This window comes from Megalopta genalis, chromosome 11, assembly GCF_051020955.1.
Source record: "Megalopta genalis isolate 19385.01 chromosome 11, iyMegGena1_principal, whole genome shotgun sequence".
Lineage (NCBI taxonomy): Eukaryota > Metazoa > Arthropoda > Insecta > Hymenoptera > Halictidae > Megalopta > Megalopta genalis.
Window position 1 is genome coordinate 7,543,475 of NC_135023.1, and position 12,497 is coordinate 7,555,971.

The window sequence follows — 12,497 nt, forward strand, 5'->3', positions numbered from 1 at the left end:
TATACCGTGTTAATTTCTTTTCCGATGTCATTAATAAACTTGCAAGTAATATGTCAGAGGGACACAAATTTGGTAACGTCAGATTTATTATTGACTATATGCAGAATTTGAAAAAATTCAGATACGATCAGATAGTACAAGTCAATAATATGTCAGACAATTAAAAGTCTTTCTACTCCTCACTTTTGCCTGACTATACTACTTGCAAAACGTGAAACAATTTCAGGAATAAATTCTAACTAAGTACCAATGTACGGTATCACCTTGAATTTATAAGACATGAAATATTTTACAAGCATAATTTATGTAATTTTACGATTCTGGTTATTTGATTCCGAATTTTAAAAAAAGTAAAAATTATGGTTATGTTGTGAGGGTTTCATCATCTTTCCAACTTCCGAGACAAACTACTATACTCTGTAAGCACAGAAATTTGCAAGGCGCATTGCGTGGTTATCGGTAATTAGATCAAATAGTACATAATTTGTGGTTTTTCATGTGCATGTCTTCCTCTAATGCTCACAATGTGCAAGACAAGGAGCAACTGATTGTGCGACGAGGATAGAAACAGAGAGCGGTGGCGCCATCTACGGTGGCGGGTTCGTGAACTAACTTTCCCTATCTCTACCATGTGTAAGACAAGGACAGAGATAGTGTGCGACAAGGAGAATAGATGCGCCACTCGTGCCACCAACTTTTTCGACGGACTTCGAATTCCCTGGTAAGTGGTAGGAACACATGATATAGATGGAGGTATCCGACAAGGACAAACTTATGCGTTTTACGGAGCGAGAAGAGGACAGACAGTGAGACTCTCTCTCGAAGTATCAATTCGAGGGAAAATTCGTTAATAACTCAATTACCAGGAATAATTTATAAACATTTGCGATTGAAGCATGTAGAATGGACCTTCAGCTACTTTCACATATAGTTTTTGATCAGATTTTATATGTTATTAGAGAGTTATTAATTAATTTTGACAAGCAGTAACCCCGCGTAACCTCAAAAAATTAAACATCGTTCTACAAATAATTAATTTCCTGACATTGCAGACATCATTTGTGATTATTTATAATCGAAGAATGTAGAATGGACTTCTAGCAACACACCGATAACAAATTTAATCACATTTGGTTCGTAGTTAATAAGTTATTAACAATTTTTGCGCGGGAGTATTCTTCTATCCTATTGCCGTAACGGTTCAGACAAGGACAGGTAGATGACGCAACAAGGATGGAAATATACCGAACGTGCCAATAACTTTGTTTCCTAGGTGCGTGAATTATGGTTGCAAAACCAATTAAACAATCGTTTTCAGAGAGTGTATTTAACGTCTTAAGGTTATGTCGGAACATTGCACCAAAAATTTATTAATAACTCTTTTTAGCATAACAATTTATACACATTTGTGATTGGAGAATCTGGAGTAGACTTCTGGCGACTTTCACGATACGTTTTGGATCACAATTTGTTCGTCGTTAGGAATTTATTAACATTTTTCAAAATAACCGTTACGATGTATTTTCAAATAATTTGACATTGCCTCCGAGAATAATTAATTTAGCCGTTTTCCAAACACAATTCATGCATCTTTGTATCCAAAGAATCTAGAGTGAAGTCTCAGCTAAATTCCTATTATGATTTTGTAAAGATTTGATGCGTAATAAATGGGTTATTAACAATTTTTGGAAGGTATGTTTATCGGTATAGTGCCTACTGTGTGTAAGACAGAGAAAGGTAGAATGTGCGACAAAGACAGAAATACCTTTTCCGTGCCACTAACTCTCTTTTATACACCTTCTGATAGAATAGTATCAGGAGCCGTAGGAAATAAAGTTATTGGCACGTTCAGACTATTGCCATCCTTGTTGCGCCATCTACCTGTCCTTGTCTGAACCGTTACGGCAATAGGATAGAAGAATACTCCCGCGCAAAAATTATTAATAACTTATTAACTACGAACAAAATATGATTAAATTTGTTATCGGTGTGTTGCTAGAAGTCCATTCTACATTCTTCGATTATAAATAATCACAAATGATGTCTGCAATGTCAGGAAATTAATTATTTGTAGAACGATGTTTAATTTTTTGTGGTTACACGGGGTTACTGCTTGTCAAAATTAATTAATAACTCTCTAATAACATATAAAATCTGATCAAAAACTATATGTGAAAGTAGCTGAAGGTCCATTCTACATGCTTCAATCGCAAATGTTTATAAATTATTCCTGGTAATTGAGTTATTAACGAATCTTCCCTCGAATTGATACGTCGAGAGAGACTCTCACTGTCTGTCCTCTTCTCGCTCCGTAAAACGCATAAGTTTGTCCTTGTCGGATACCTCCATCTATATCATGTATTCCTACCACTTACCAGGGAATTCGAAGTCCGTCGAAAAAGTTGGTGGCACAACCGGGTCATCTATTCTCCTTGTCGCACACTATCTCTGTCCTTGTCTTACACATGGCAGAGATAGGGAAAGTTAGTTCACGAACCCGCCACCGTAGATGGCGCCACCGCTCTCTGTTTCTGTCCTCGTCGCACAATCAGTTGCTCCTTGTCTTACACATTATGAGCATTATAAATCCAGTAGTTCCTTCGAAAATTGATGATAGATAACTTGTCACTAATAATTAATGAACTTGAGGAGTTGACACTAGTAAAATGGACCTTGCGCATTGTTCCTATACAATTTTCAATTAAGTATGACTTGAAACAAATTAATTACAATTAGTTTCTAATTTCCTTGTTCTACAATAAAATGAAACTATTAAATCTTGATTCTATTATATTATATGATTGAATCTAACAACTTTTAGAGCACAATTTCCATATTTCTACGACGAAAGAATGCAAATGGGTGAAAATCAATAATGTTATCTATGCCAAGTTTTCATTTCAAACTTTTTACAAATTTGTTTATTTTTTTTATACAAAATCCATATAAAATACGGAGGAAGGTATCGCGTACACCTTATAAATACGTTATTTACATTATATTATATTATATTATCTATATATCTATATATATATATAAATCGTGAGTGGGCCGTCAAAATTTTTCCAAAATTTTGCCGTTTCTCGTTCACCGGGAGAGAACTCGCCCTGTGCAGATTCAATTCGACTCGCTTCATACATTCTCAGCCTGTTTCAAACAGCCGCAGGTAAGACGGATATGTTCAATAAGTAATGTACAAAATGTTCACAGGTTTTCTTCTCGGAACAAAGACTCGTCGAGCCTTTAACAACCGATGATCGCAGCGGTCACGATCGCTAGGAATGGGAGAAGATCGAGGATCGAGCCTCTTGTCGCTCCTGAGGGAATCCCGATCTCTGTGCACGTCGTTTCATTAACTTCTGGCAGCGCCGTGTAATTTGGGAATGTCTGGATATCAGCGGGCTGCGAATAAAATAACAAATTAAAGGACTACTCATTCCTTACTAATACTTACTAATATTTTACTAATACCGTTACTAACTAGACTCCGGATTTGATTAATTCGCGATAAAAACCAACGGTGCAAAGCATTTTTAACGAATTTTCCTGTATCTTGCAGTTAACACAAGCAACTTTTCCTCTCGCATACAAATCCGTAGTCCACGCAGTAAATAAAAACATGCAAGTTTGGAGTTCAATTTACCAGCGCCAACTTATCGTCCCTCTTCCTGCAGAAGGTCATATGTCTTCCGTGATACAGACTCCTCTCGATGGACCTGGAAAGCAGCTCCTCGGACCAGGGTAATGCCAACATGTGTTCAGCCAGGGTTCGACCTATTAAATTCAACGGACACGTTAACTCCTTGTTACAACGAATTTCCAGTTGTTCAGAAACGAGGGATGTCCAAAACTAACTTACCTCTGAATTCTTCAGGTTCTTCGATGATGAGGCGCGTGAACACATTGTCATTCTCCTGCTCGACCGTGTAATCCCTGGTCGCCCTCAGAGCAGACTTAGCCACCTTGATCTGAACCTCGTCGATGACTTCGCCGGGCCTGGTCGGAGGATAGATGGACAGATGCTGCTGGCCATTGTACGACATCGTCACCGAGTCAGTCCTGCGAGAGAGATAGAGAAACAACGCTCGTCAAGATCGCGAATCCTCCGCCAGCTTCCTCCGAATCCTGCGCCGCGCCGAATCGCTCACCTGGTGGTCAAGAAAAGCTTCTCCAAGTGGTCCATCGAAACACCTTTGAAACTGTAGACTCCGAGGGTCTTGAAGAGGTCCTTGATAGGCGTCATGCTGTAGCAAGCTGCGAGAGGCGTCCTAGGATAGTGCATCACGAAAGCCAAGCACATTTCTTGGGAGGCCGCGTATCCGCCCAGCGTCGGCTTCGTTCTGTCCAGAGTGCCGTAAACGCATTCGGCGACCAGCTCGTCGCCTGGAAGGACCTTCACCTCTTCCTCCAGGGTGTGGGATTGCTGGTACTCGAAGTCGAAGTGATTGTCCTGCACGATCCTCGGCAACTCTTTGCCCTGGCGAATGTGCTTCAAGCTCAGACGTCGACCAGCCAGATGCGAATGCAGCGCGACCGACACGACGTTTATCCCGGATTCTGGGAACATCTGCGAACGCGTGTTTGTTAGAGAATTATGATTAGAGATTTATAATTTGGAACAGTTCGGGAAGAATCGTTTCGCTTCGCAATTAAATTGCAAGCCGATAGAGAAGATCGGCGAAAGAAACGAACTCGCAACATTTGAACGATCTTTCCCGTTGAATTACGCTCGTCCCTCGGAATTACCGTGTTCGTGCAATGAGGAGTGCAGTATCCAGCAGTGGCATACTCCCGCTGCTTCGGCGGGATCAGATGAAGAGGGCTCACGGCTACCCCGGCAACAAGAATCCCGGCTTCCTCGGGACGAAGCTTCGGAGTCAAGTGAAGCCTGACGCCGCTGCTGTCCAGCACTTTCTTCATGCCTGGGTTGTTATAGTGCACTTCTAGCATGTAATAGGAATCCTCGCCGTGCTCTGCAATGGGTATACCGACATGATCCGGCAACCATTCTCCTGGAAAACGAAGAATCATGTAAATTCAGTTCCTAACTGTAAAATCACGATCCGAAGATGTCTATACGCCAGTATGCCGATTATTTCGTTTCCTCGAGTCTGAATAATATTCTGAATAATGACGTTTGGTTAATTTCCAAGTACTGTAAACTCTGCCTAATTGACGCTCAGATTGCGCACAAACATGGACAAATATATATTATTACATTAATCATATATTATATATAGAATAATATATATAATAATATATTATATTTCTTCGGATAAATATTATATATAATAATATAATACATTTATATATTATAATTACATTAATATGTAATATTATAATATATAATATATAATAAATAATACTGTAATATATAAAACTTGGGATAAATATTATATATAATAATATATTATATTTATATATTATAATTATGTATATATTATATATAAAGTATACATAATAATATTATATTGTATAATAATAATAATAACATAATTATAATATATAAATATGATGAACAAATAACTCAAAAATACACAAAAATGGACTACTTGGAAAGAGAAGATGCGTCAACAACTATAAAAACGAGCCGCAATAATGGAATAATGGTACCTCCTCTCCCCAAATTATCCATTTTTGTTTCCAAGCTGAGCGTCGATCAGAGAGAATTTACTGTACAGTTCGACGTTCGAAGTTTCACAGATATTGATCACAAAGAAATCAACGATCATGATCTACCTGAGCTGCCACGGGCCCAAGCCAGCACCGGCTGCAGACAGGACTCCCATTCCCGAGGCATGGTCGGGCTGTAGCACGGTGCCCCGACGAGCTTGGAGTGTCCTCCGAGGATCGCCGCGCACTCGTACAATATTATATGATGCACCAGGTCCTCGTTCGCCTTCTCGATCATCGGTGTGTACTGCGAAACAAGCGAAACAACAATTTAAACCTCGACGTTCTCGCGTTTGGTAGCTCGTTCGGGGCGACCGGGGCCGTGCGAATTCGAGGAAGAATCGCGCGGAGGGCGCATCGACGGAATACGGGATTTCGTGGCGAGTCTCCTCTGTTCTCCGGCTCGGGAGAGGAGAGAGATGCCTTTCAGACGATTCCATTGACAATCGGGGAACGTTTCGGACACGGAATGACATCATTCCCCGGGGCCCTTCTTTATTCTAATGACGTCCGTCCACGCGGTGCCACGTCCGGCATGGATGACCGTGATTCGTGAAGCACATACGAATCAGGCCCAGCCTTATGGCATTCCAGCGTATTTTCAGCCGCGAGTACACGGCCAAAGGTACCCGGGAATACAAATCCGCGAGCGCGATTCGGCGAACCGGGTCTTCAGCTTCCCACGTCAGAGACAAAGGGTTCTGTTCGCTACTCGCCGAGCGTAGTATGCATTGAAACAAGGGGTTTGCTACTAGACTGCGCACTTTGCAGAACCGTATTGTAACGTACGAACAGCGGTAGCTGAGTTTCTTCGAGCTTATATTTCGATGCACGTCGATTTGCAAAGCGTAAGAAGATTGTTGAGTTAAATCTTTCGCAGACGTTCTATCGTTTGAATTGTTGACCCTTCGCACACTCGCGTGGTATCTTTAATCCCTTGACCTACCTTGACGAGAAACGACTGGTCGTGAAAATTTTTCGTAATAACTTGTTTAGTATACATGTTATTCTGTCCCTTTAAAATTAGAATGAAATTGATATTTATATAAATCAATATTTAAAGCGTTCGAGTAAATTTCTTTCCCTCCCAAGAAATTATTGCAATCGCGGCATTTCTAATCGCGGTAACAAATGCGAAGGAAATGGTATGCCAAGGGTTTAAAAATTGCTACACCTATAATTTACAGCAGCGTTTGCACTTATAAATCTGTTTGTTCTTAGAATCTCGTACTTCTTATTTCAAACTTATTGGATTCATGAAGACCCGCCATAGGAAACGGCTGAGTAAACTTTGCAATTCCAGCGCGATCAACTTACCCCGATCATATGGTGTTTATCCTTATGGGGCGCCTTGAAGATTTTGCACCAGTAAGTGGTGTCCGCGTTGTCCGAGACCGGGGGCTGTATATCAAGAAACGAATAATTAACAATTTCGTTCGTCTATCTTCCACCGATTTGCATTCGCAGGCGATGATTCCGCTTGCGGACGCAAATGGGTCAATTGCACATTTGCAATTATTATTATATAATTATATATTATATTTTGCAGATTCGTTTTGATTCGATTTATTTTTTGTTCAGGCGTTCGAGACTATTATAGACATCCCATTGCACCAAATTAACGCTAGAACTATACCAAACCACTGAAAATGATTGATTTCTGATTTTTTTCTTTCACAGTTTCTGATACTATAACAATATTTTTAGGCGAAATTTTCAGGTACACTTTTTTACCGAGGTATACATCATAATATAAATCATACGAATTTTAAATAAATCCAGTCTTGGCATTGTCATAAAACAGTATACATTAGTCGCGTTTAGGGCTCGCTAATTCTGGCGTTAATTACAGGAGCAGAGAATTAAAGGAGATAGCCATTCGGAGGAATGAAAATGCAATGAAAACGTATCAACGAATCCTACCTGATGCAACTTGACGTCCCAGTGCTTGATGTCCTGGGTGTGCTGCGGGGGTGAATGCGGTGCCGGGGTCCTCAGCCTGAGCGCCCTGCCGCCCCTCTTGTCCCCGGGCCAAATCGCGGTGTTGAGTTCGGGATCGGTTTGGTGCAGCGCCCAAAGCACTCGGACAGTGTCTCCCTGGAACGGCGATCGATATTTCCGGTCAGGTATCTCGGTTTACAGACGTTTCCCGCCGTCGGATAGGTTCGTTAGAACACATTTGAACAGGCTCGAACGACCGAACCGGGCCGGATGGTAATTCCGGTGGAGGAGGACTCTTATGCTAAACGCCTAAATATCGCCGCGGGAATTCGGCCGAGCGGGGCCCCGAGGGCCTCTTAAAATCGCGGGGCCCCTCCGTGGTTGCCGGGCATAAATCGAACCACGGAATCCTCTGCGCGAATTTTACGAGGCTTCCGAAGCTGCGCGGTAAATCTCCCGCCATCTTCGATTCCCAGGATTCAGCCGTTCCGGGCCCGTTCGCCGGATCCGATATCGGAGGATTCACCCTTTTTACGACTTCTAATTATCCTGCCAGGAATTACGATCGTCGCCCACTGCGCAAATATGGCTCCCTTTATGCTCGCGCAGCGAGGGACGAGCTTGTTAGGAAGCTGCTCGGCCTCGACCCTCTCCGACGTCGCTCGAGGATCCCGAAGGATCTTTTAGGGACACGCCGGGGCACGCCGGGAATGCCGCGGGATATTGCCGTTCTTAAACGCAACCGGGAATTGTCCAGATTTTTATAAGACCAGTTTCGAGAATCGTGGAATTTTCAATTTGCAAAAGGTATCGGAACACTTCGGCGATGGTTCTTGTAAAACCGAGATTTCTAAAGTCGTGCGAACTTTTTATCGGCTCGTATCTGACTTTATCGAGCCACTGTTAACTCGGGAATTACTGTTTACCCGTTTGATCGCTGGCCCGAGGTTTTTATGCACTTATGAAACGGTGAAAATGTTTCCGCGTTCTTCGCCGTTCGTTAGAGTTATCGACAATGGAAATACGCTTCTGTTTAACTTGCGATGTACAGGGTGTCCCAAAATTATTGTACAAGCGGGAATTGAGGGGTTCCTGGGGTCAATTGAAGCAACCTTTTCCTCGGCGAAAATGCAATCCGTTGCGCACAAAAATGGACAATTTAGGAAGAGCAGATACCATTATTCGATCATTTTTGTGCGCAATCTGAGCGCGAATTAGGGAGAAATTACTGTATCGCGTTCTTTCAAGCTCGAAGAAAATTCTCTTCTTTTCTCCACAATATTCAAGTAATTAAATATTCAAGGAAATAAATACAAATTTCCTTCTTCTGCCAAGAAATTATTGTAATCGAGAAACTTCTGATCGTCATAACTGGCAAGCAAATGATACAGCAAAGGGTTAAACGATGTTAAAGCGTGTTAAAGACTCTTCGCAGTTTCTAAGAATCACGAGTGAAGGACATTTTGGACGAAGAACTTTCGACGAAAATAAAATTCTTTTTGGCACTCGTTTTTGGACGACGACCCGGTACCATTGAAGGCGCTGTCAAGGCGTCTCCCAACGGTGAATTTCCAAGAATAGAAGAACAATGTACGAATCTCGTGTCCGAGCTTACCGTGAGCCTATGATCCTGGGGATCGCAGGTCTGCCAGTTCCTCGAGAAGATCACGCTGGTATGGGTCTCGTTCTGGGATCCGCCGAGCACCTTGACATCCTGGGACGCGTCCGTGACCAGGGCGGCATCCGGATCCTCGATCCCGTGCGAGTCCTGAAAAATGCAAGAAAAAAAAGAACGATTGGAATCGCGAGCAGGGTCAACGGACGTGCGACTCGCTCGAGGGGCCCACGAAACCAGCCGGCGCGCCGCGCGCGCGATTCGCTCTCGAGATCGACGCGTTTATCGGGTCAGGTGAACGCCAGGTGTGTCCGCGATCGCCGGTGCGTCGAAACTTTCTGACACGGCCACTTTGATCGTCACCCTCGTCGGTACTTTCTCCCCTGGGCGACCAGTCGCCGGAATCGCAGCACCCACGGCACGCGAGCCGGGGCCCCGTTTTTCGAGATTTACAGCCGAAACTTTAGTGTCAAGTGCAGACGCGCGGAAATGTGTTATCGTGTCAGCCGGGAAGATCGATGCGATCCGAATTGCTGCGAATCGGTTCGGCGATGATCCATCGTGAACGATAATTTTATTATTATAAATACATTCTATAATTCTATAATTCTATGTTTGTTAATTACACATCTTTCTATTAATTTTTTTCTATACAAATTTGTTTCGATTAATCGATCTAAATCGAACAAAAATTCTATGAATATTTAAAAATTATTGTAATTTTTATTTGATTATATATATATATAACCTTTTTTATATTATTTAATGCGCGCTTCCTGCGATTAAAGTTATTAATATAAAGTGATTCTGTCAAAAAAAATTGATTAATATAAGATTGATTAGTAAGAATTAGTGAAGTAGTAAAAATAATCAATAGTAAAAATAAAAAATAGTAGTCGACGTTCTCCACGACGAGTACACTCGTCGAACACGGCTAACCGGTTAATTCGCGAATGAAATAAATGGCACCTCTTCTGTTCTCTCCTTTCATATCGGCGCTTTATCGAGCAGGGGGATGCAAAGGACAACCTGCGCTGCGCGCAATTAATATTTATAACGTTCCGGTGCGGTTCGGGTAGGAAGTGGAACGGCATCGAGCGGCCGGACACGCAAAAGGGCGGCCGCGAGCGTTTGGGTCCGTTGGATTCCGATTATGGTCGGGCGCTAAAGTTCGTAAGACCCCTAAGGGAAGTCCCCTTCCTGCTCGTAATGAATCGAAATAATTGGCCGAGCGGCGTCATGCTCGCTGAGTATTTTGTAACGAGCACGTGCAGAGAGGAAACGGCGATGAAATTCGCCGGGGGGAAAAAAATGGAGGGAAGGGGGGAGAATCGTAACGGGCGCGCGGGCCCGTTTTCCTGGCAATTAGGCGCCCGTTCGTTCTTTAATCTGTTAATCGTTTCGCCGGTCACATGTCCCGCCTGACTTTCTTATTCGGGAGCAAATTGTACATCGGCGAACTTACAAATTAGCCGGCTAATTTATTGCTATATATTTCTCGTCCCTCGATTCAAGGCTCGGAAACGTTCTCCTTGGAGGGATGAAAAATATTTGCTCGGAAGCGACATGTGACAAAGCAAACGCTCCATATATTTTTTAAATTATTTATGGACTTTAATCTTGCTTCTGACACACTTTTTAACCCCATCTGATTTTTAACCCTTCGACGGTGTTCATAAAATGGTGTTCAGCTCGCGTGGACTCGACTAAAACAATGCGTTTATATATTTGCAAATGGCACCGTAAATTTTTAAGCTTGTTATACGTGAGGATATGATATAATATAGATTTTTATTTATATAATTTATACAGTATATATAAATGAGATGAAAATATAAAAGAAAGTACAGTAAATTCTCCCCAATTTTCCTTCAGCTTGCAAACAGAAATGAACAATTTGCGGCTCGTTTTTATAATTCTTGACAATCGGTCCTAATAAAAACGAGCCGCAAGGCTCGAATAATCGTATCTCCACCTCCCAAATCGTCCACTTTCGTTTACAAACTGAAGGAAAATTAGGGAAAATTTACAGTACGTATTCTGCAGATGATTTGTACCGTATGAAATCGAAACACCGTGGAAGGGTGAAAACCGCGTTCCCAAAAATCAAAGGACCGATGACAAACTTTCGACGCGCGGCTGCACAAGATGTGCTACCTGAGAAAGGTCCGTTCGGAGCCGGTCGAGAAGTGTTGCGGCTGTTAACGAAAGGGTTTTCGGTAACAATGTCGCGGCTGGTTATTCGGACGGGGTTCGAAACGGGTTCCCACGATGTTCGTGGGGGTTTTCTCATGGCATCCGGATATTCTCATCGTCGCCGGACTCATTAGCGCGGCCATGGCATTGCTAGATGGTGATTAAGAAAAAAGAAAGAGGGGAGGAAGAAGTTCGAAGATCTCGCGGCGATACCACGGATCCAACGAATCGGTCGGCGAAACGTTTTAATTGCTCTGGTACAGCGATCTTTAAGATTGTCGAGGGGATGGCGATGATCCAGAAGGGATGGAGGGAAGGGGGGAGCAACGATCCCGCGCGGTTTCTTTCTTTCCAGCAAACGCGAGATTTACATTTACGCGCGAGAACGCTTCGGTCGCCGGAGATTATGCAAATGTTCCAGCGATGCTCGCGTAGACACCTGGATTTCTGTAACTGAGTCACGAAACTGACAACGAGGAAGAAGCTCCGTCGTTGCACGCTTCTCTCCGGCGTCCTCCTTTCAAGAACAGGTTCCGCGACTTTTGCGAGCTAACAAATGCGTCGACCTGCCGCGCGGTATCCCTTCGCGGATCTAACGATACTTGTGTTAATACCGCCGCGAAAATAAAGGCATCGAGGAGAAAGTTCGACGCGATGTGGGAAATCTCTGGATAAGGACACCGGGCCACATCCGTGACAGGATCGCCTCTCGTACCTATTTATGACGAACGCGTCGCGGATCGAAAACACGGTTAATCTTTTCCGCGATGCTCTCGAACTTTGGCACGATCCTCTTACCTCCATTTTTAAAGGTCACGCTTCGCTGTTCTCAAATGGAAAAGGCTTGGCGATTAAAACTTGGGCGATCGTCTTACGACAGGACTTGGAAGTGGCAATTGGTCCTTAACGCTAGAACCACCGAGAACAAAACGTTACCAATGCGTATTGTTTTATAACAACAACACGGTGGGATTTAATCGAACTTCGTGCGATTTCTATTACAACATGGACCGTAAATTCTGATAGCGTTGCGAGTCCACTTTTTGTCCTCGTTATAATAACAATCGTTATA

The 12,497-nt window shown here is 42.9% G+C and overlaps 1 protein-coding gene across 1 annotated transcript in view; it reads right to left on the bottom strand.

Annotated features, from left to right (window-relative positions):
- Nucleotides 1-2,892: 2,892 nt before the first annotated feature.
- Nucleotides 2,893-12,497, bottom strand: part of LOC117226195 (MOXD1 homolog 1) — a 29,908-nt gene continuing 20,303 nt past the window's right edge. The window contains exons 3-11 of the mRNA XM_033480295.2: nt 9,230-9,382; nt 7,597-7,770; nt 6,991-7,074; nt 5,740-5,920; nt 4,747-5,012; nt 4,149-4,567; nt 3,860-4,059; nt 3,644-3,774; nt 2,893-3,402 (exon numbers count right to left, since the gene is read on the bottom strand). Of these exons, the coding sequence (XP_033336186.2) occupies nt 3,244-3,402; nt 3,644-3,774; nt 3,860-4,059; nt 4,149-4,567; nt 4,747-5,012; nt 5,740-5,920; nt 6,991-7,074; nt 7,597-7,770; nt 9,230-9,382 (1,767 nt within the window). The 3' untranslated portion in view covers nt 2,893-3,243. The remainder of the gene's footprint in view (nt 3,403-3,643; nt 3,775-3,859; nt 4,060-4,148; nt 4,568-4,746; nt 5,013-5,739; nt 5,921-6,990; nt 7,075-7,596; nt 7,771-9,229; nt 9,383-12,497) is intronic.